The sequence below is a fragment of the Leptonychotes weddellii genome, chromosome 3 (genome assembly GCF_054177405.1).
Source record: "Leptonychotes weddellii isolate Sample4059 chromosome 3, ASM5417740v2, whole genome shotgun sequence".
Taxonomy (NCBI): Eukaryota; Metazoa; Chordata; class Mammalia; order Carnivora; family Phocidae; genus Leptonychotes; species Leptonychotes weddellii.
In genome coordinates, this window is record NC_138371.1 from 7,352,404 (window position 1) to 7,374,147 (window position 21,744).

Sequence of the window (21,744 nt, forward strand, 5' to 3'; positions counted from 1 at the left end):
CAGCCCTGAAGATATGGCTATTCTCCAAGAAGCCATGGTGCTTTTCATTGCAGAATGGCATGAGACACCAAGACCTGGGTGCTGGGTGACATCGTTGGTGTTGGGCGTTAGGACTTTCAGACCCTCTCAGTGGACAGTCAGGAAATGTACGTACATACGCATGGATACCTACCACAAGCTGTTCAGACATATTTGTATTTCGAAAACCATGAGTTCACAACGATGCCTCTACTTCCGGTCCAAGACCACACTGTTTATTCTAGCTGACCCCTTTCTGTATTTATAACTGATTTTTCTGATAGTGAGAAATCTGGCTTTCATCACAGTGTATTTATTTACCTGTTTAATGCTAGAATACGCATATTTTCTGCATTTATTTTTTTAAGATTTTATTTTTAAAAGATTTTATTTATTAGAGAGAGTGCACATGAGAGAGATTGGGGGAGGTGCAGAAAGGAGGGAGAGAGACAAGCAGAGCTTAGAGTGCAGAGCCCGAGGGGGCTCTATCCGAGGACCCTGAGATCCTGACTTGAGCCAAAATCAAGAGTCATATGCTGGGGCGCCTGGGTGGCTCAGTTGGTTAAGCGACTGCCTTCGGCTCAGGTCGTGATCCTGGAGTCCCGGGATTGAGTCCCGCGTCGGGCTCCCTGCTCGGCAGGGAGTCTGCTTCTCCCTCTGACCCTCCCCCCTCTCATGTGTTCTCTCTCTCTCTCTCTAAAAATAAATAAATAAAATCTTTAAAAAAAAAAAAGTCATATGCTTAACCCACTGATCCACCCAGATGTCGCTAAAAGATTTTATTTTTAAGTAATCTCTATACCCAACGTGGGGCTCGAACTTACAACCCCAAGATCAAGAATTGCATGCTCTCCCTACTGAGCCAGCTGGGTGCCCCCAGTATTTTTTGAATTTCTGACACACACTTCTCTGAAAAATAAGCCTACTACTTAGAGTACAATATTGTACAGTTTTTCTCCTTTAGTCTTAGAGTGTATGGTCAAAATACTCTCTTCTAAAGTTGCTTAGGTAAGTGCTCCCAGTGTCCTCGGGTTATTATTCATTTGTAGTACACTTAGGGTCATTTGTTCCTGTTTATAGTCCTCTCCGGGTCATCTCCACTCCCCCTCTTCCCCAATTCCTTGTGGATTAACAAATGTGTTCAGAAGTATGAAATCTAGTCATGATTCTAAAAGTCAGAACTATACAGCTGTATCCAGAGAAGTGTGGCTTCCCCATGCCTCCCATTCTCTGGTCTTCTTACCCCGGTCGTCCGCCCAGTAACCAATCTCAGTGTCCGCTTTATTCGTACTGTATTTCTTTTTGCACGTGTATATTCTCTGGCTCCCCTTCTTTACACGAGAGGGAGCCTATTCTAGATCCCGTTTGCACTTTGCTTTTTACACTTAAGTTTCTTGGAAATGACCAGTAGACATTTTGAACTATTTTACTTGGGTGCCGCTTACTCAGCAACAGTGTCATTTCATCAAGTTCACTGTCAGTGTCTGTGAAGTTGTTCAATAGTCTTGACTCTGGCTCAGGAAAAACAGCACCCGCTGTTTGGCGGAAGTGCAGGGCTCTGAGGAGGGGAGGCGGAGGGAGGTGAGGCCAGAGAGACAGGCAGAGGCCAGTTTGGCCAACTGCGCCCCCCAGGCACTTGCAGTGTTGGGGGGTTGATACTGGCTGACTGGGCTGGGGCAGGGCCAGGGCGGGAAGGCAGGGGGACCAGCCTGGAGACTCCTGCAGGGGTGTGGGTGGGGGGGCCTAAACCGAGGCAGTGCGGGAGGGGATGGAGGAGGGTTACTTCTGGATATGGAGGGATGCCAGACGAAGTCAAGGATGCCTCCCAGACTTCTAGCTTGATGACCAATAGAGAGAATGAGGGCAGAGGAGCTGGTTTGAGGGATCCTGAGGGGTCTCAGTGGTAAGCGGTGGGTGTCATCAGCAGAGACTGGTGCTTTCAGCCAGGGCTGTGCCTGGAACACCAAAAAATAATATTCATTGTGGGAGTGGCCTGATGGTAAGTGAAAGAAGCCAGGCCCCAAAGGCTACTTGCTGTATGGTTCCATTTCTATGACCTGGAAAGGCAAAACCATAGAGACAGAGTGGATCAGGGGTCATGGGGGCTGGGAGTGACAGGGGACGGACTACAAAAGAGCATAAGGGAAACTTTGGGGGGCTGGCAGTATTCTTTCTGGATTATACCATGACTGTACATGTTTACTAAAGCTCATTGAACTGTACACCCCAAAAGTTGAGTTTTACTGTATGTAAATTTCACCTCAGTAGTTGACTTTTTAAAAAAATGGAAGGAAGCCCAGGGGACACTGATGGCTGTGAAGCAGTGAGAAGGTGGTCCAGGGGAGAATGCAGCTAGTCTTGAGACTCTGTGGAATAGAGGGATTGAGTGTCAAATTCCAAAGGGTCAAGTAAGGTAAGACCCAGAAGGTTTCCAGCAGATGTAACAACCACGAGGCCATGGATGAGCTCACCAGAGGGATTACTTTTTCCCCCTATAGCGTTCCCATCCTCCCCAATAGGGTTCCCATCCTCCCCCTGTAGGGTTCTCGTCGTTTCTAGGCTTCCCAATAGACAGTGAGCTGCTGGAGACAAGCATGATCAGGAGCCCCAGGAAGGCTGAGGAAAGGCCCAGCAAAGAGAAGGGCCCAGCACATTTCTGAGAAATAGCAGTGATAGGGATCCCCGAGGCAGTATGAGTTCTGCCACCCAGCACCATAATTATGGGGCCAAGTGCAAAATGAAAATGCAGGACTCCTGTTCAACAGTTGTTAAGGTTTCAAGACAGGAACAGCGGAGCATTGAACCAATCCCAGGGCCCTTCAAAGTATGGGTCACATACCCATGGAGTTGGCCCTGCTGCCACCCAAAAGTCGTGGTTCCCAAGAAAGCACAGCAGGTATAGGATCTGGCTGGAGAAGCCAGCCGCTGTCTCTACCAAGAAAAGCGCGTGGGCTTGGCCCGAACCAGGAGTGCCTTGGCGCTGCCACCTGCTGGCCACATCAGGCCACTGCACCTCCCTTCGGAGAGCAGGACCTTGGAGAGTGGGAAGCACCGCTCTGATGGCCGGGTGACCTAGCCCTTCCTTTCACTGAAGAGAAAACAGTCCCAGGGGGCATTCTTCCCGGGGTCACACCAGCCACAGCACCCCAGTGATGATGGTAGCATTTTACTGTTACGTTTAAACCTCTTGGTTCTTTACGATCCCTCAAAATAGAGATGATACCCCACATAGATTAGTAAATGAAAATAATTTGAGTTTTCGGCTACTGTGGTTGTCTCCCATGACCCTTCTCTGTTGTCTTAGTTCCCTGTTCACTTTTGAGGGTACCCACTGGCCCAAGTGCTGACCCACCTGGGCCTGGGACTGGGACAGGTGGCTCAGACGTACACCGATCAGCATCATCCCATTACTGGGCCACAGGGTGGGCCTCCAATCCCAGGCCAATGAAGATGCCTTTTTTTGGCGGGGGCTGCTGGAAAAAAATGTTTTCTAGCTCCCTCTGGACCCTAGGGTGTATAGCCATGAGGTTCATCGCTTGACTGCAGCAAAAGACATTTTGCCACCGTGATGAAAGCTACCACCATGATGAAAGCTGACATGGAATGGTGAGGAAAGAAAGACAAAAAAGCAGGTACGGGATGCCATTTTTGAGCTGCTGGATCAAGCTAGCCCTGAAGTGGCTGAGAATCGGGGCACCCGGGACTTCGCAGTGCTGAGAGCCAGCGAATCCCTTGGATATTTAAACAGTTTTGAGCAGCTGCTTGCAATGAAAGGTGTCTAATCCCGATCTGCCTCTCTAGCCCCATCTGCTGTAGGTTTTCTTCCTCTCCTCTTGCTCAGGAGTCTTCAAGCCCCTCAGTCCCCCTTGAGTCCTCAGCACGGCACCAGCCCTCTTTCTCCAGGGCCTTTGCACATGCTGTTGGCCTGCCGAGGGCACTCTCCCCTCACCCACCTGGCTGACAGATCCCACGGGCCCTTAAGGTCTCAGTCTAGATGACATCCCCTCAACGAGGCTCTTCCTAACTCCAGTTCACTCCAGAAACAGTTGCTGAGCTCCTGCTCTGTCACGCATCAAGCTAGGCCCAGCACCCTGTGGGAGCTCTGGAGATGCTGGTGATCTCAGCGGAGGCAACATGAATCAAAGGCTCATGCTCATGTCCCCAGACAAAGAGGAACCAGACCTGGACCAGGAAGTGAGAGTGTGGCTGGGTGAGTCTGGAGATTTCAGAGAAAGCCCGTGGGGCTAGAGAGCAGAGTTGGGGAGCTGGGAATGGATCTTACTGTCATGGAAATGCTGACATGATGAGGAGGGTTAGGAATCTAGATATATTGTGAAGAGAGTCAGCTGGCCTTCCATGTTTGCCCAGCTCCTTTCTGATTCAGCTTCCATTGTTGGTTGACAAATAATACAGTCCTGGTCCAGTGAGAGCTGTATTTCTCCTTGAAGGTTAAATATATTTTTATGTGGAATTTTTTTTATTGTGATATAATTCACATACCATAATATTCACCCTTTTAAGGTATACAATTCATTGTGGGGTTTTTTTGTTTTTTGTTTTTATATATTCACATCACAACTCTCTACTTATAGAATGTTTTCATGACCTCAAAAAGAGACCCCATCCCCATTAGCAGTCATTCCCCATATCCCCCTTCCCCTAGTCCCTGGACGCCACTAATCTCCTTTCTGTCTTTAAAGATTTGCTGATTTTGGGGGCACCTGGCTGACTCAGTTGGGGGATCATGCACCTCTTGATCTGGGGTTTGTGAGTTTGAGCCCCATGTTGGGTGTAGAGATTACTTAAATACATGTTTAAAAAAAAAGATTTGAGGGCGCCTGGGTGGCTCAGTTGGTTAAGCGACTGCCTTCGGCTCAGGTCATGATCCTGGAGTCCCGGGATCGAGTCCCGCATCGGGCTCCCTGCTCAGCGGGGAGTCTGCTTCTCCCTCTCCCGCTCCCCCCTCTTGTGCTCTCTCACTCTCTCTCTCTCAAATAAATAAATAAAATCTTTAAAAAAAAAAAAGATTTGATTGGGCCCCTGGGTGGCTCAGTCGGTTGAGCGTCCAACTCTTGGTTTTGGCTCAGGTCATGATCTTGGAGTCGTGGGATTGAGCCCTGTGTTGGGCTCCCTGCTCAGTGGTGAGTCTGCTTGAGATTCTCTCTCTCCTCCCTCTCTAACTCTCCTCCAGCTCATATGCACTCGCACTCTCTCTCTCTCTCTCTAAAAATAGATAAATCTTAAAAAAAAAAGATTTGCTGATTTTGTATATTTCATATAAATGGAATCATAAAATATGTGGTATTTTGCATCTGGCTTCTTTCACTTAGCATAATGTTTTCAAAGTTCATCCATGTTGTAGCATAGATAAATACCTCTTTTTCTTTTTAAGTAATCTCTACACCCAACGTGGGGCTCAAACTCATGACCCTGAGATCAAGAATTGCATGTTCTGGGCGCCTGGGTGGCTCAGTTGGTTAAGCGACTGCCTTCAGCTCAGGTCATGATCCTGGAGTCCCGGGATCGAGTCCCACATTGGGCTCCCTGCTCAGCGGGGGTCTGCTTCTCCCTCTGACCCTCTTCCCTCTCTTGCTCTCTGTCTCTCATTTTCTCTCTCAAATAAATAAATAAAATCTTTCAAAAAAAAAAAGAATTGCATGGGGCACCTGGGTGGCTCAGTTGGTTAGGCGACTGCCTTCGGCTCAGGTCATGATCTTGGAGTCCCGGGATCGAGTCCCATATTGGGCTTCTTGCTCAGCAGGGGGTCTGCTTCTCCCTCTGACCCTCCCCCCTCTCATGTGCTCTCTCTCTCTCATTCTCTCTCTCAAATAAATAAATAAAATCTTAAAAAAAAAAAAGAATTGCATGTTCTTCAGACTGAGCCAGCCAGGTGCCCCGAAATTCTCTTTTTTTTTTTCTTTTGTTGAAGTCCAGTGTATCTATTTCTTCTTTTGTTGCTTATACCTTTGGTGTTATATCTAGGAAATCATTGCCTCCTCTAAGATCAGAACGACTTATGCTTATGCTTTCTTGTAAGAGTTTGATAGTTTTAGCTCTTATATTTAGGTCATTGATCCATTTTGAGTTATTTTTTGTAAACGGTGTGAGATAGGGTCCAGTCTCACTCTTTTGCATGTGGTCGTCCAGTTGTCCCTGAACTATTTGTTGAAGAGAGTGTTTCCCTGTTGAGTTGTCTTGGCACTTTTGTCAAGATCAGTTGACCATAAATGCATGGGTTTATTTTTGGACTTTCCAATCTATTCCATTGATCTATATGTCAGTCTTGATGCCAGTACCACACAGTCTTGATTACCACAGCTTTGGGGTAAGTTTTGAGGTAAGAAAGAGTGTCCTCAGACTTTGTTCTTTTCCCACACTGTGTGGCTTATTCTGGGTCTTGCATGTTCACATGAATTTGGGGATCAGCTTGTCAGTTTCTGCAAAAATAGCTGGAATTTTTTTTTAAAGATTTTATGTATTTATTTGACAGAGAGAGACACAGCGAGAGAGGGAACACAAGCAGGGGGAGTGGGAGAGGGAGAAGCAGGTTTCCCGCCGAGCAGGGAGCCCGACGCGGGGCTCGATCCCAGGACCCTGGGATCATGACCTGAGCTGAAGGTAGACGCTTAACGACTGAGCCACCCAGGCGCCCCAACAGAATTGTTTTCTTAGTTCCATTTTTGATTGGGGCACCCGGGTGACTCAGTTGGTTAAACATCTCTCTCTTTTTTTTTTAAGACTTTATTTATTTGACAGAGAGGGAGAGACAGAGCATGAGCAGTAGGGAGGAGGCAGAGGTAGAAGCAGGCTCCCCACTGAGCAGGGAACCCAACGCGGGGCTTGATCCCAGGACCCTGAGATCATGACCTGAGCAGAAGGCAGATGCCTAACAGACTGAGCCACTCAGGTGCCCCAAGCATCTGACTCTTGATTTCGGCTTAGGTCATAATCTCAGGGTCGTGATATTGAAACCTGTGTTAGGCTCCTCACTCAGCATAGAGCCTGCTTAAGATTCTCTCCTTTTCCCTCTGCCCCTCCACCCTGCCCACACACATGCACTCTCTCTCTCAAAAAATGGTTAATTCCATTTTTGATTGTTCATTGCTATTTTATAGAAGTAAAATTGATTTTCGCACACTTTTATCCTACAGTCTTGCTGAACTTTTTGTTAGCTCTAATAGTTTTGGGGGGAATCCTGTTGGATTTCCTATATATCAGATAATCTCATCTGCAAGTAGAGATAGTTTTACTTCTTCCTTTTCAAACCAGATGCCTTCCCCACCCCCATTATCCTGGATAGAACCTCCAGTACAATGTTGAAGAGAAGTGGTGAGAGTAGACATCCTTGTCCTGTTTATCTTTTTTTTTAAAAGATTTTATTTATTTATCTGAGAGAGAGAGAATGGGAGACAGCATGAGAGGGGGAGGGTCAGAGGGAGAAGCAGACTCCCCGCTGAGCAGGGAGCCTGATGTGGGACTCGATCCCGGGACTCCAGGATCATGACCTGAGCTGAAGGCAGTCGCTTAACCAACTGAGCCACCCAGGCGCCCCAGTCTTGTTTATCTTAAGGGGAAAAGCTTTCAGTCTTTCACCATTGAGTGTGATGTTAGCTGTGGAAATCTTGTAGATGCCCTTTATCAGACTGAGGAAGTAACATTCTATTTCTTTGTTGAGTGTTTTTATCAAGAAAGGGTGTTGGATTTTGTAAAATGCTTTTCCTGCATCTGTTGAGATGAGTATATGGTTTTTGTCCTTTATGGCTGACACATTTTATTTTTTATTATTTTTTAAAGATTTTATTTATTTGACAGTGAGGGACACAGCGAGAGAGGGGACACAAGCAGGGGGAGCGGGAGAGGGAGAAGCAGGCTTCCTGCCAAGCAGGCGCCGGATGCGGCTTGATCCTAGGACCCTGGGATGATGACCTGAGCTGAAGGCAGACGCCTAACGACTGAGCCACCCAGGTGCCCGGTTAACACATTTTAAAAAGCAGTTACCTGTGCAGGGTAAAGGAATAGGAACCAGGAAAATGGGAGACAGGAGTGCAAGAGATACTTTTTACCATCTGTCCTTTTATATTGTTTGGTTTCTTGAATGTATTTCTTATTTAAAAAATTAAATTATCTTTTTAAAAATTGTGATAAAATAAACCTGAAATAGAATTTACCATCTTAAACATTAAGTATACAGTTCAGTAGTGTTAAGTATATTCACACTGTTGTGCATCTAAGCCCTGGAACTTTTTCATCCTGCAAAACTGAAATGCTATACTCATTAAACAATAACTCTTCATTCCCCCCGCCCCCCCGCCATTTCCCAGCCTCTGGCAACCGCCATTCTATTTTCTGTTTCTATGAGTTTACTCTGGGTAACTCATGAAGTGAAAGTATACAATATTTGTCTTTTTGTGACTCTCCTATTTCACTTAACATAATGTCTCCAACACTCATCATATTGTAGCATGTGTTAGAATTTCCTTTCTTGGGGCACCTGGGTGGCTCAGTTGGTTAAGTGTCTGCCTTTGGCTCAGGTCCTGATCCCGGGGTCCTGGGATTGGAGCCCCGCTTTGGGCTCCCTGCTGAGCAGGGACCCTGCTTCTCCCTCTGCCTCTGGGCACTCTCTCTCTCTCGTCTCAAGTAAATAAATAAAATCTTAAAAAAAAAAAGAATTTCTTTTTTAAGCCTCAGTAATATTCCATTGTGTGTATATATCTCTCTATATATCACATTTTGTTTATCCATTCACTTAAAATTTTTTTTAACATTTTATTTATTTGAGAGAGAGAGCATGAGCAGGGGGAGGGGCAGAGGGAAAGGGACAAACAGACTCCCTGCTGAGTGGGAGTCCCTGCTCAGGCCCCTGAGATCATGACCTGAGCCAAAATCAGACACTTAACCGACTAAGCCACCTAGGTGCCCCTATCCATTCACTTGTTGGTGGACATTGGGGACCTTTTGGTTGAACATGAGTGTGCAAATGTCTTTGAGACCCTGCTTTCAATTCTTTTGGATATATACCCAGAAGTGGTATTGCTGGATCATATGGTAATTCTATTTTAATTTTTAAAAAAGATTTTATTTATTTGACACAGAGAGAGAGCATAAGCAGGGGGAGCGGAGCGGCAGGCATAAGGAGAGGGAGAAGCGGGCTCTCTGCTGAGCAAGGAGCCCGATGCAGGGCTCGATCCCAGGACTCTGGGATCATGACCTGAGCCAAAGGCAGCCCCTTCACCAACTTAGCCACCCAGGCGCACCTCTATTTTAATATTTTGAGGAAATCATCATACTGTTTTCCATAGCAGCTGCACCATTTTACATTTCCATCAACGGTGCACAAGGGTTCCAGTTTCCCCGTATCCTCACCAACACTTTTTTTTTAAGTGTGAGGTATAAATTATCTCTTTAAAGTTCAGGTTTCCAAATCTACAAAGCTGAGGTCTAGACCCTCATCTATTTTCAACCTTACCTTTCAATCCTTTGCACAGGGCAGGGCCCTAGAGCCAGGAGGACAACCAGAGGATTGGATGGGGACAGAGGCTGAGGCCAAGCGGGGGACAGTGGAGATTCAGGAGAGAGAGGACCTGGCTGGGAAGGGTGCCCCTGGTCCGACAAGGTGGCCATGGGCTGGGGTTAGACTCTAGGACCTGGAGACAGCTGGAGTATCTGGGATCTCCATAGTCTCTGGAACACCGGTTGGAGTTCTGGGATCTCCATGGCTAGTCATGAGGTTCCTCCAGTAGCCCTACGGCATGTGGGCATCATTCATGGAATCAGTATTTACTGAGCACCAATAAAAGGATGAATCCTTTTAGGATAAATTCTGCATAACCTCAAGAAGCTCATTGCTGAGCAGGGAGCCCAATGCAGGGCTCCGTCCCAGGACCCTGGGATCATAACCTGAGCCGAAGGCAGATGCTTAAGCGACTGAGCCACCCAGGTACCCCTGTTCATGTATTTTCTCATATTAATTTTGATTTTTAAATCTTGCATTATAATATCATGTTGATTACCGAGTTCGGCCTTAAATTTTGCATCCAACTGCCTCATTTGCCCTCATCCTACTCATGGTCCTGTGCCCCGCTAAGACCTCCAGAATTTAGCCAACTGGACTGTTGGCCTTTTCCCAATAGGCCCCCTGCCTGAGATGACCTCCCCCATCCCTGGCCTCCTGGTCAACTCTCGGGACTCAACCATCTCTTCCAGGAGTCCTCCTGTTATCCCTAGACTGGGTTGAGTGCTCTTCTTTGCCCCTAAAACACCAATCACAACACATATGGGTGAGTATGCGTACAGATCCCAGCAGAGGATGGAAGGGAGGAGGAAGAAGGCTGGGGAGAAGATGTGGTCAAGAGAAAGAAGCCACAGAGAGGTCCAGAAAGATAAGATCTAAAGTGTCCTTTGGGCTAGCAACCAAGGGGGTGTATGGGGTCCCCCCAGAGCGTGGGGCTGGAGGCCCCTGCAGGGCCTGAGAGGGACTGGCACATCTTTTCTCAAGGATTCCAGAAGCTTGCTCCAGTGAAGGATAATAGAAAAGAGGAGGTATTGAAATGGAAGGTGTGGCTGAGGGAGATCATTGCAGTGGGCCCCCAGCAGGGTGGGGAGGGCTCAGGAGAAAGGGTGTTGTTTTAGAAATGATTCCAGCTTCCCCTGGAACCTTGAAGGGGAGCTAGGGACTTGGCTGGATATAAATCCGGCTGGGAGAGTGCCCTGGGGAGGTCTGTTTTCCTCTGTGAAGTAGAGGGTAGGGTAACAGTCCAGAGGGAGAGGAGGGGGAGGGGAGGAGCCCCTGGAGAGCAGAAGCGGGTTGGTGCTGGGGAGGTGGGAATGAGAGCCTTTCTGGGCCCTTGCTTGGAGCAGGATGGTTGTCCCCCAGGCTCTGTCTCCTGGGGGACAGGCCTGGCCACTGGTGCAGTGGGGAACTGAGAAGACAAAGGCAGACACCCCAGGCCTCTGGGCTCAGGGACCAGCTGGGTGCCCTGGAGTTGAGGCTGTGAATTCCTCTCAAGGCCAGTGGGGTGCTCACTGCTGCCTTGTACCCTTCCTTCCCCTCCCCCTGCCCAGAGCGCTGACCCTCTGCTTTGAGCAACTGCCCCGGAAGCAGCCCCTGTCCCTCCACCTCTGCCGCGGCCTTTCAGTGGACTAGCCTTCCACGGCTGAGCGTCTGCCTTCGGGCTCGGGTCCTGATCCCAGGGTCCTGGGATGGAGTCCCGGGTCGGGCTCCCTGCTCCACGGGGAGCCTGCTTCTCCCTCTGCCTCTGCCGCTCCCCCTGCTTGTGCGCTCTCTCTCTCTCTCTCTCTCTGTGTCAAATAAATAAATAAAACCTTAAAAAAAAAAATACCTGAGGCAGTTTTTCTTTGCTGGTTGGGGCCTAACTGAGGCATTGGGTTCCTGGAGGTCTGGATCTGGGAATTGGAGTTTACCCTTCTGAAGATGCATAGACTCCCTCCAGTGGGCTGTGGGACCCCCTCACGCTGATGTGAGGCCCACTGTGGCCGGCTGGGTCTTGGGGGTGCAGAGGTGCCCTTGGGTGCCCAGAGTGGGCCCCTCAGTGCAGACAGGTGCAGTCGGTAGTGGGGACTGACAAGAGGGCTGTGCCGAGCAGCGGAAGAGATGGCCAGTGGCTGTTCAAGGCAGTGCCCGCGGCTGTGGGCTCGTGTCAGAGGCTGGTCAGACTCCCAGTAGGAAAATTCGAGGAAAAGAATTACAGCGATACCCAGTGGATGTGGTGACCTCACACCTCTCCCACATCCTCCTCCTCTGCCGAAATGTAGAGTGCTGTCTCAGCCCCGGAGCTCTGGGAGCAGCAGATAGCCCCAGCTGGGGCAGGTGGGATCACCCTTGGCTGGAGCTGCCACCAAAACCCCCACACTTGGCAGAGCATCGATTGAAATGTGAAAGACCACACACTTTGACCCCACTGTTCTCCATTTAAGTATTCTACAGGTATAATTGTAAATGTGCAAAATAAAGTGTGTAAAAAGTTTATTTACTATGGCAGTTGGTAGAAGCAACACATAGCAAACAAACCCAGATGCCCAGAAGTAAGGACAAATAGTTAAATAAAGGATCCTTCCACATGAGGAATGCTCTGTAGCTATTAAAAAAGATGAGGTAGCTCTGCATGCACTGATGTGGAGTTCCAGGATAAATCTAGTCAATAAAAAAGGGCGAGTTCACATGAGTGTATAGTATGTAGATAGCATTTGTGGTCAATATAATAAATACGCACGTGTCTATTTGCAAATGCAGTGACTGGATCTGGAAGGATATGCAAGAGACTGCTGCTGGCATTGTCCTGGGACACAGTGGCCAGGGGACATGGAGGGAGGAGACCATTTACTGTGCATCTTTTTGAACTTTGTGTACTTTTATACCATGTGTGTGCTTTGCAATACAACAAGTAAGTCATTTTTAGAAAACTTAAAAAAAAAAAGCAGCATTTGGAAACCAAACTCCTAAGCTCTTGCCACTCTACTCTGTGTAGACCCTGGGGTCCTAGTTACAGACCCTGCGGTCCTGGTTATCCCTCTACAGGGATAGAGGAGAGCATTGGAATCCTGGCAGCAGGAGAATCACACTGGAGGGAGCCTTACTTAAGTTTCTGGGCATTTGGGTAAGCCACTTATGGTTTCCTTTCTGGAATCTCCGATTTAGAACCCCTGAGGATATGGATCTGAGCCATCTTGGCTTTACTCTTAATACTTAGTCATAGCCTTGGAAAAGGGAAAAATAATTCCTGCCTTCATTGAATAGATGAAAAACACAGGCAGAAGGGCACAGAGTGGAGAGGCAGGATCTCTTGTTTGCCACCCCATTATATGCTAGGGCAGGCTCACACCACAATTTCCCTTCATCCAAGGTCTAGTGCATTTGGACCTTGCAAGGGAGGTCCACCCTGCCTGTTCAAAGCCATCATCTGCTCTTTCCTGTTCTGGCTATAAGCAATTTATTTCATCTGGTGTTTACTCACCTTTCATTTATTTTTAGATGCTCTGCGTTTGTCTTTTAAATTTCAGCTTTGAGGTATAATTGACATTTAAAATTGTAGGATATTTAAAAGTGGACGCATCATGGTGATTTCATATACTAGACACTGAAAGGGTTCCCCTGGTTAGTTAATTGACATATCCATCACCTCAGATATTTATCTTTTCTGTTTTGGTGAGAACACTGAAGTTCTACTCTTGGCAAATTTCGATTATACAATATGGTATTCTCAACTGTTGTCACTATGTTTTACATTTGCTCCTCAGACTCCTTTATCTTTTTTTTTTTTTTTAAGATTTTATTTATTTATTTGACAGAGACAGTGAGAGCAGGAACACAAGCGGGGGGGGGGGAGAGGGAGAGAGAGAAGCAGGCTTCCCGCTGAGCAGGGAGCCCGATGCGGGGCTCGATCCCAGGACCCTGGGATCATGACCTGAGCCGAAGGCAGCCACCTAACGACTGAGCCACCCAGGTGCCCAGACTCCTTCATCTTATAGCTGAAAGTTTGCACCGTTTTACCAATCTCTCCCTATTTCCCCAATTCCCCAACCCCTGGCAACCACTTTTCTACTCTGTTTCTAGGAGTTAGATTTTTTTTTTCTTTTCTTAGGCTTCCACATATAAGGGATAACATGCAGTATTTGTTTTTGTCTGGTTTATTTCACTTAGCATCATGACCTCCGGGTCCATCTACATTGTCCCAAATGGCAGGATGTCTTTCTTTCTTTTGGCTGAATAATATTCCAATTGTGTATATATATATATATATATATACACACCACATCCTCTTTATCCATTCATCTGACAGGTTGTTTCCGTATCTTGGCTATTGTGAATAATGTTGCAATGAACATGGGGGTGCAGATAATCTCTTTGAAATCCTGTTTTCATTTCCTTTGGAAATATACCCAGAAGTAGGACTGTTGGATCATATGGTAGCTCTATTTTTTAATTTTTTGAGAAACCTCTATATCATTTTCCATAGCGGGTGCACCAATTTACATTCCCTTGCATACCTTTTATTTTTATTTTTTTTAAAGATTTTGTTTTTAAGCAATCTCTACACCTACCATGGGACTCAAACTCACAACCCTGAGATCAAGAGTTTCATGCTCCACCAACTGAGCTAGCCAGGTGCCCCAACCTTTGCATGCCTTTTAATTCAATCCTTGGGCATTTAAGAGAGTGTCCCCTCCTTTTCTCCTACCACTCTCTCTGCTCAGTAAACTCCCATCCCGCTCCCTCCCTTTCCTTTCAGAAGACAACCTCCCATTCTCCCAACAGACGGGAGCTACCATGATTCTGACACCCACACTCTGTTCAATGAGTGGATGTTTACTAAGCACCTTCCACGCACCAGGCACCACCTGGGCACTTAGGAGGCACTTACTGAGCCAGACTGACAGGTCAGCCTTGCTGCCGCCGCCCCCCAGCCTACATCCTGGCATACACTTACTGGTAGCTACACAGGTACTCTTACCTTTAGTCTCAAATTGGTCTGGACCAAGGGGTAGCCCCTTTATTCAAGAATCCTTCCTCACTTAATCTTGTCCTCTCCTTTTCTTTCTGACCTTCCAGTTCTTCCTCTACTGGCTCCTTCTCCACAGGCTATCCCAAAGTTCATCTTCCTCCTTGAACAGCATCAGTAGGGGGAACATTCTCTTTCCTTGGCTTCTAAAACTACCCTCCCTGGGGCGCCTGGGTGGCTCAGTCAGTTAATTGTCTGACTTTGGCTCAGGTCATGATCTCAGGGTCCTGGGATTGAGCCCTGCGTGGAGCCCTGCCTTAGTGGGGAGTCTGCTTGTCCCTCTCCCTCTGCCCCTCCCCCCCCACTTGTGCTGTCTCTCAAATAAATAAATAAAATCTTAAAAAATAAATAAAAAATAAGACTCCCCTCTCTGGCTCTGCTTCTGCCTCTGGGCCTTCTTCCACTTCCAGATGTCTCCTACCAGGCCTGGGCTGCCTCCTGTCCTCATTCTGGCTGCTATTCTGGGCAGGTTCCTCATACAGCCTGTGCCTGTGGTCATGTGACCATCTCTGCAGGACCAATTGCCTGAAGCAATGGGTATTCCTCATGCACTGAATATGTCCCACACTGAGCTCCTTAGCTCCCCCCCAGACCTGCAGCCCTGCTTGTGTCACTCCATTCACACACACACTCAACAGATAATGGAAGTAAATTATCCTTTCTCCCTCTCTATCCAAGTCACCAAGTCTGTCAATAGTAACAATGGCTAAAAATTGAAGGCTGGGGTGCCTGGGTGGTTCAGTCGGTTGAGCGTCTGACTCTTGATTTTGGCTCAGGTCATAATCTCAGGGTCATGGGATCGAGGCCCACGTTGGGCTCCCTGCTCAGCAGGGAGTCAGTCTCCTTGAGGATTCTCTCTCTCCCTCTGCCCCTCCCCCCATTTGCCTGCGTGCTCTCTCTAAAAAATAAATAAATCTTTAAAAAAATTAATTGAGGGCTTGGGGCTTATTATTTGCCCTAAAAAAATACACGCAGCATCTCACTTAATACCCATAATGACCCAAGAGGCTGGTACTATTATGATCCCCATTTTATAGATGAAGAACCTGGGATGACAGAGTAGGGTCCTAGCTCCTCTACTTACTAGCTATGTGACCCTGGACAAATTGATTTACCTCACTATGCCCTAGTTCTGTAAAACAGAGGTAACTTTCTTGTAAATGAATCAATATGTAAAAAACTGCAATACTGCTTGGAACTTAGTAAAGCGTTATGTAAATATTAAGCATTACTATTTTTCTATCCCAGACTGACTCCAAAGCAAGGGGCTTGAACACTAAACAATACTGGATCTTCCCACTACTTCTTTTTCCTAAATCAATCATTCATTCATTCATTCAACAAATAATTTTCACCTCTACTTGTGTCCGCCAATGCTTTAGGTGCCAGGAATATAGCAGAGAACAAAATCTATGTTCTCATGGCTGGGGAGGGAGCAAACAGACAATAAACAGTCAAGAAAAATGCCAGGTTGTAATTATGTACCTGCAGATGACTCAATTAGGGTGATGTGATAGGGAGTCCCTGGGTGGCACTTTTCATTAGGAGGTCAGGGAAAACCTCTTAGGAGGTGACATAAACAGATCTGAACAAGGAACCAGCCACACCAATATTTCTAGAATATTTTCACTTGATCATGCCTACCGCTCATCTCTCCAGCCTCTTCCTATGAGTGCCCTAATCTTGCTCTCTGCCACACTGCTTGAAAACACCAGGGTCTTCGGGCACCTAGGTGGCTCAGTCGGTTAAGCATTTGCCTTCAGCTCAGATCATGATCCAGGGGTCTTGGGATCGAGTCCCTCATCGGATTCCCTACTTAGCAGGGAGCCTGCTTCTCCCTCTCCCCTTGCTCCTCCCCCACCCATTCATGCTGTCAAATAAAATCTTTAAAAACAAAAACAACCCCCCCCCCAAAAAACACCAGGGTCTTATTCCACCATCCCTTGGCCCATGCCATTCTTTCTGTCCCCCATAACCCAGGAAGTGTACCCTGGTCCCCATCTCAGAGTTCAGAAAATGAACTTCCTGGGGGATCTGCACAGGTCAGAAAGCAGGGTGCTGACCGCAGAACTGGCCCCAGCCTCCTCCCTGATCAGAGCCCCCAGGAGTAGCTGTGGATTTCCTACATACTCAGTCCCAGGAGTATGCTAGTTAAGAATTGCAAAATAACTTGATTGCTCACAAGAATCCCCATGGGCCCTTGTTAAAATACAAAATCCTGGTCCCCAACCCAAACCTCTTTAATTAGAATATCCAGAGGTGACTCTGAACAGCAGTTCAATTGCGGAAATATCGTCATGGCTGAAGGTATCAGGCATGGTTTTGTAGAAACATCTTAGGTACCAGATGCCCAGGGTATGTCCTAGGCAGGCTCTATACTGCAGGAAGTGCTCTGGGTTGTTTGGCACCAATGAAGTTTGCCCACAGTGACCCATCAAAATAATCGGCAAGATCACAATGCAAAGAACCTTCTGTGCCTCCGCCATTGAGGGAACTTTTCCTTTGGCTTTTGATCGACTCCTGGGCCATTTGGTGATACTGAATGCGCAGTCACATTTTAATGTATGCTTTAGTCCCAAATTAACAAAAAGGGAACTTGTGAGTGGTCAAAGGGTTGGTTGGCTCTGTGCTTGGTCAGGTTCCTCTCCCCACCCCAGTTATGACACCTGGTGACCACCACAAAGTTATCTCTCTGGGCCTGTTCCTCATTGGGAGAAATACCTAGTGCGTGAGCTTACTTGACATTAAATGTGTTATCTGTACACTGCTCACAACATACGCGACTGTATTAAAAAAAAAAAAAAGCTCTCAGGAGGCAGCTTCGGACACGTGGCCCGGGAGAGAACCACCTGCAGGCGGGGATTTTCTGGCCCTGGTCCGTTGGCGGGCGGGGCTGAGATGGGCCCCCAAGGAGGGCGCTGTGAACCTTGTGGTCCCTGAATTTCCGGAGGTCTCGGGCTCATCAGCGGGGAAACGGTGGGCGAACTGCTTTCTCCACGGCCGCCGGGCGGCTCAGCGTGGAGAGCGGGCCGGAGCCGCGTAGCATCTCCAAGGCCTCCCGAGTCGACAGGACCTCGACATATTCGGGAACCCAAGACCACCCCGATCCAACCGCCCGGGGCTCGGGAACGAGCGGCGCCAAAAACGTCCGTCCCACAGCGCAGGCGCCCGGAAAGCGGGCCGCGGAGGGGCACTTCAGGAACCGCGCTCTCACTACCCAATCAGCGCCGGCCTTGCACAAAGCGAGTCCCGCCCCCAGGGCGCCGCCACCGAATCCCCTCCCCCTCCCCTGCCCGCCTCGGCCCGCCCACTCCCGCCTGCGCCCCGCCCCGCGCCGTTCTTGGGTAGAGGCTCGCGATTGGTCCAGGGGATGGGCGCAACCTCTGATTGGTCGAGACGGAGTCACGAGGGCGCCGTCGTCGCCTTTCCAGAGGCGATTACTGGGCAGGCTCAGTCTTTCGCCTCAGTCTCGAGCTCTAGCTAGCAGCCAAGTGTACGCGCTCCGGGATCTTCTGTACCAGCGGCCGCCATCGACGTCGCTTGGGTTCCTCTGGGCTCGTCTGCGCCACTCGCTCGCCACACACTCTGCCGGCATAAGCCGTCATCATGGTGAAGCTCGCAAAGGTAAGAAGACGGCTTGCGCAAGCATGGACGTCGAGGCCTGCTTTCTGAGGAGCGCGCGCGCGGCGCCGCGAGGAGGAGGGCCTGCGCGCCGTCCCGGGCGCGTTCGAGGGCGCCATGCTGCGGGAAGTCTCGCGCGATTAGTGGGGAGGTCTCGCGGCTTTTGGCTATTTGGTGGTGAGGTGAAGAGCTTCGGGAGGTTCCGCGGGCGGTTGATGGGGCGCGGAAAGACTTCGAGACTGATTGGGGAGGGGGCGCTGGGCCCCGGGGTGGAGGGATGACACCAAACTCCTGCGACGGGCCCAAGGGGGGCCCCGCCTCCTGACGCACGTGCCCCAGCGCGCGGGCCGCCACGTGGGCCGCGCCGCGTGTGTCCCGGCGTCTGTGGAGGGGACCTGGCGGTGAGGCGGGGAGCGGCGGGATTGCTTTAGATGGAGGCCCTGCGGCCCACGGGATGTCGGCTCTGGCCAGACGGGCGGACACGAGGTGGGCTCCAGGAGGAGGCCCAGCCTCATACTTTCTGTGCCGTGCTGCGCGCACATGGGGACCTGCGGGGTATCCCCACGTGGCCCCGCCGGGTCTGGAAGAGGCGGGGTTGTTACCACGGGAAAGAACTTTATGGGAAGACCAAAGGTAGTGAGGTTAAGGTCTGATTTAAAAAAAAAAAAAAAAAAGTTAAAGATCTTCCCCCGAATTTGGATTCAGGCGACAGTGTAGGATGTGGTGCCAGAATTTACCAAAGGCTTCTTTTCAGATGTAGTTCCCCGCCCTCGGTGAAGGGCTACGGATTGTTGGCCGTTAAAATTGGCCAGTTGTAGTCTATTAAATTCACGTCTGAGGTAATGGTTGATTTTGCAAATTCAGTTTTAAAAACGGATGTGCTTAAGGAAGGCAGGAGGAGGGGGGAGATGATTTTCTTTGTAGCTGCCTTTTCATTCTTGGGTCGTTTTTGTAAAACCTGACAGGAATAATGGGGTGGGGGTTGACAGTTTCTGTTTTAACGTTGACCTCAATAACAGTTTTCATTTTTATTTTAATATCTGGCGGCAGGAAAGGCGGATTTTAAGAAAGGGAGATGACTGCTTTTTACTCTAAAGAATGATGGCAAAGTATGAATGGTCTGAGATGTTGTAGGTGTAATGTGCTAAATGTCTATTTTAGGCTGGTAAAAATCAAAGTGACCCCAAGAAAATGGCTCCTCCCCCAAAAGAGGTAGAAGAAGACAGTGAAGATGAGGAAATGTCAGAAGATGAAGATGATGATAGCAGTGGAGAAGAGGTAATTATATATGACTTAATGGAGACGTGTGTTCAACTATGAAATGGAGAGTTAAAACAGGTGGTGTTAGATGTCTGAAAATACTGACAAAAATAAGATTATATTCATTCATCCATGGCCTGCTGAGATAATTGTTTCCCAAGCCCTTCATTGACATGTTGACATAGGTAAGTATTTGAATTTGAGAGAAAAGATTGGGAGTCTCCTTTCCATGAGCACTGTTTAGGGCTTGGTGTTACATGTTTTGTTAAGTAGTGACATTTTTCTAGTTTGAGTATGTTAACCTAACATACTAGTTGAATAAACAGCCTGGACTGTTAACTGTTAAGTGGCATTGCTGTGCATTGTATTCAGGTTTGAGGTTAGCTTTACCAGAATAATAATAGTAGTTATTATTGTTATTTCAATTATTTTCCCAGCTTCCAAGCGGGATTTAGTCTCTATTCCATTGCATATGAGCTTTGTGATACTGGTTACTGTACCTCTTGGTGTGGGTTGAGGGTTGCTACCTCTCTCTGTGTTAACCTGTTACCATTCCTGGCTACTGTTTGCTCATTGTAAAGACAACTACTGTATTTGTGCTCAGATTTCTTGTGTAGAATTTAATCAAAGTTTTACTGATAATACATTACCCAATAAAACCAGCAGTGAACAAAAAGTGTAACTTAGATGTAGGTGAATAATGGTTTTTATCAAGCTTAAGATCTCACCTGTATTAATTTTGCAAGGGCTAACTGCCCAGTGTATTTGATACTCATTTTATTTTTTGGTTTTAATAATGAGCCTTCAATGAACTTTATACCACCACCCACTGTAGGACTTCTAAATGATTTAGTAGCACTTAATAAGTAGAACTTTTTATGTGCAAGACTTCTAATTACATATGTCAACTCATAATTTCTAACAATATGGGAGGTTGGTGCTATTATCTTTCACAGAGGAGAAAGAAGTTGAGGCTTAGAATTTTTTTTAAAGTGTTGCCTAAGGCTGTCACATAGTGGCAGGTGGGGTCCACACAGTCTGTTGTCAGAGTCCATGTTAGGCTGTGCTGCTTTAAAGGTGGGGTTATGATGGAGGTATTTGAACTGTTAAGAGGGGTTCCTTATGCTTGAGTATTTGAAGATGAAGGTTCTCATTTCAGGCACATGGAAGGACCCGTGTCATGGCCCTATAGTTTAACATGCTAAAATACATATAATGCATGTGGTCTGGAGCCAGAACCAGTTCCAGAATTTAGTACTCACTCATGAGACCAAGGTTGTCTTTTTGGGTTTGGAAACAGACTTATGTTTGGTTTTATTTATTCTTCAGGTTATCATTCCTCAGAAAAAAGGCAAGAAGGCTACCACAACTCCAGCAAAGAAGGTGATGGTTTCCCCAACAAAAAAAGTCACAGTTGCCACACCGGCCAAGAAAGCAGTTGTCACCCCTGGCAAAAAGGCAGCGGCTACACCAGCCAAAAAGACGATTGCGCCGGCCAAAGCAGTAGCAACACCTGGCAAGAAGGGGGCCACACCAGGCAAGGCATTGGTAGCAACCCCTGGTAAGAAAGGAGCAGCCACCCCAGCCAAGGGAGCAAAGAATGGTAAGAATGCCAAGAAGGAAGACAGTGACGAGGAAGATGATGATGACAGTGAAGAGGAGGACGAGGAGGATGAGGATGAAGATGAGGATGAATTCGAGCCAGCGGTGATGAAAGCAGTTGCTGCCGCCCCCGCCTCAGATGATGAGGAGGAGGATGATGAGGAGGAGGATGAAGACGATGAGGAGGATGATGAAGATGAGGATGAAGATGGTAGGGAGTTCTTTCATTAGTTCTTGGGCTACTTTTGTAAGATACATTAGGGGTGAGGTTTTGGTAGTAATGCTACATGTTCCATGACAACCTGGGAGTTAGGTGAAAACCATTCCAGGGATTTTCTGGGGTGTTTGTGGTACACTAGACTTAAGTTACCCAAAATGATTGCTTGCCCGAGAAATAGCTTAAAGTGGCACGTTTTGTATTTTTCATAATGGGGGATTTTGCTTCCAATTAATCTGTTAATCCCTTCCATAATTTGCTAAGCACAGTGGTATTGATAGGATTATATTTTCCTTAGATTTTCCTAGAACTAACACTGTTTTTGGTAGAATTCTCTTGAGTTTTTGACTAAGTTGCATCACTTTCAGACTCTGAAGAAGAAGCTATGGAGACTACACCAGCCAAAGGGAAGAAAGCCCCTGCAAAAGCTGTTCCTGTGAAGGCCAAGAGCACAGCTGAGGACGAAGATGAAGAGGATGATGATGAGGATGAAGATGAGGAGGAGGAGGA

The 21,744-nt window shown here is 47.8% G+C and overlaps 2 protein-coding genes across 4 annotated transcripts in view; both read left to right on the forward strand.

The window, feature by feature from the left end:
- Positions 1–11,315, forward strand: part of LOC115941251 (general transcription factor II-I repeat domain-containing protein 2-like) — a 34,312-nt gene extending 22,997 nt beyond the window's left edge. Inside the window, exons 7-8 of one of the 3 annotated variants that reach the window (XM_081813405.1) lie at positions 10,222–10,295; positions 11,080–11,315. In XM_081813405.1, coding sequence (XP_081669531.1) covers positions 10,222–10,295; positions 11,080–11,100 — 95 coding nt within the window. In that variant the 3' untranslated portion in view covers positions 11,101–11,315. Of the gene's footprint in view, positions 1–3; positions 5,240–10,221 lie in introns of those variants that run through there. The other 2 variants (XR_014143339.1, XM_081813407.1) reach the window with 2 other exon arrangements.
- Positions 11,316–17,969: 6,654 nt separating this feature from the next.
- LOC102737975 (nucleolin) overlaps positions 17,970–21,744 on the forward strand; it is a 10,282-nt gene continuing 6,507 nt past the window's right edge. Inside the window, exons 1-3 of the mRNA XM_081813408.1 lie at positions 17,970–18,158; positions 19,317–19,433; positions 20,745–21,228. Of these exons, the coding sequence (XP_081669534.1) occupies positions 18,141–18,158; positions 19,317–19,433; positions 20,745–21,228 (619 nt within the window). The 5' untranslated portion in view covers positions 17,970–18,140. The remainder of the gene's footprint in view (positions 18,159–19,316; positions 19,434–20,744; positions 21,229–21,744) is intronic.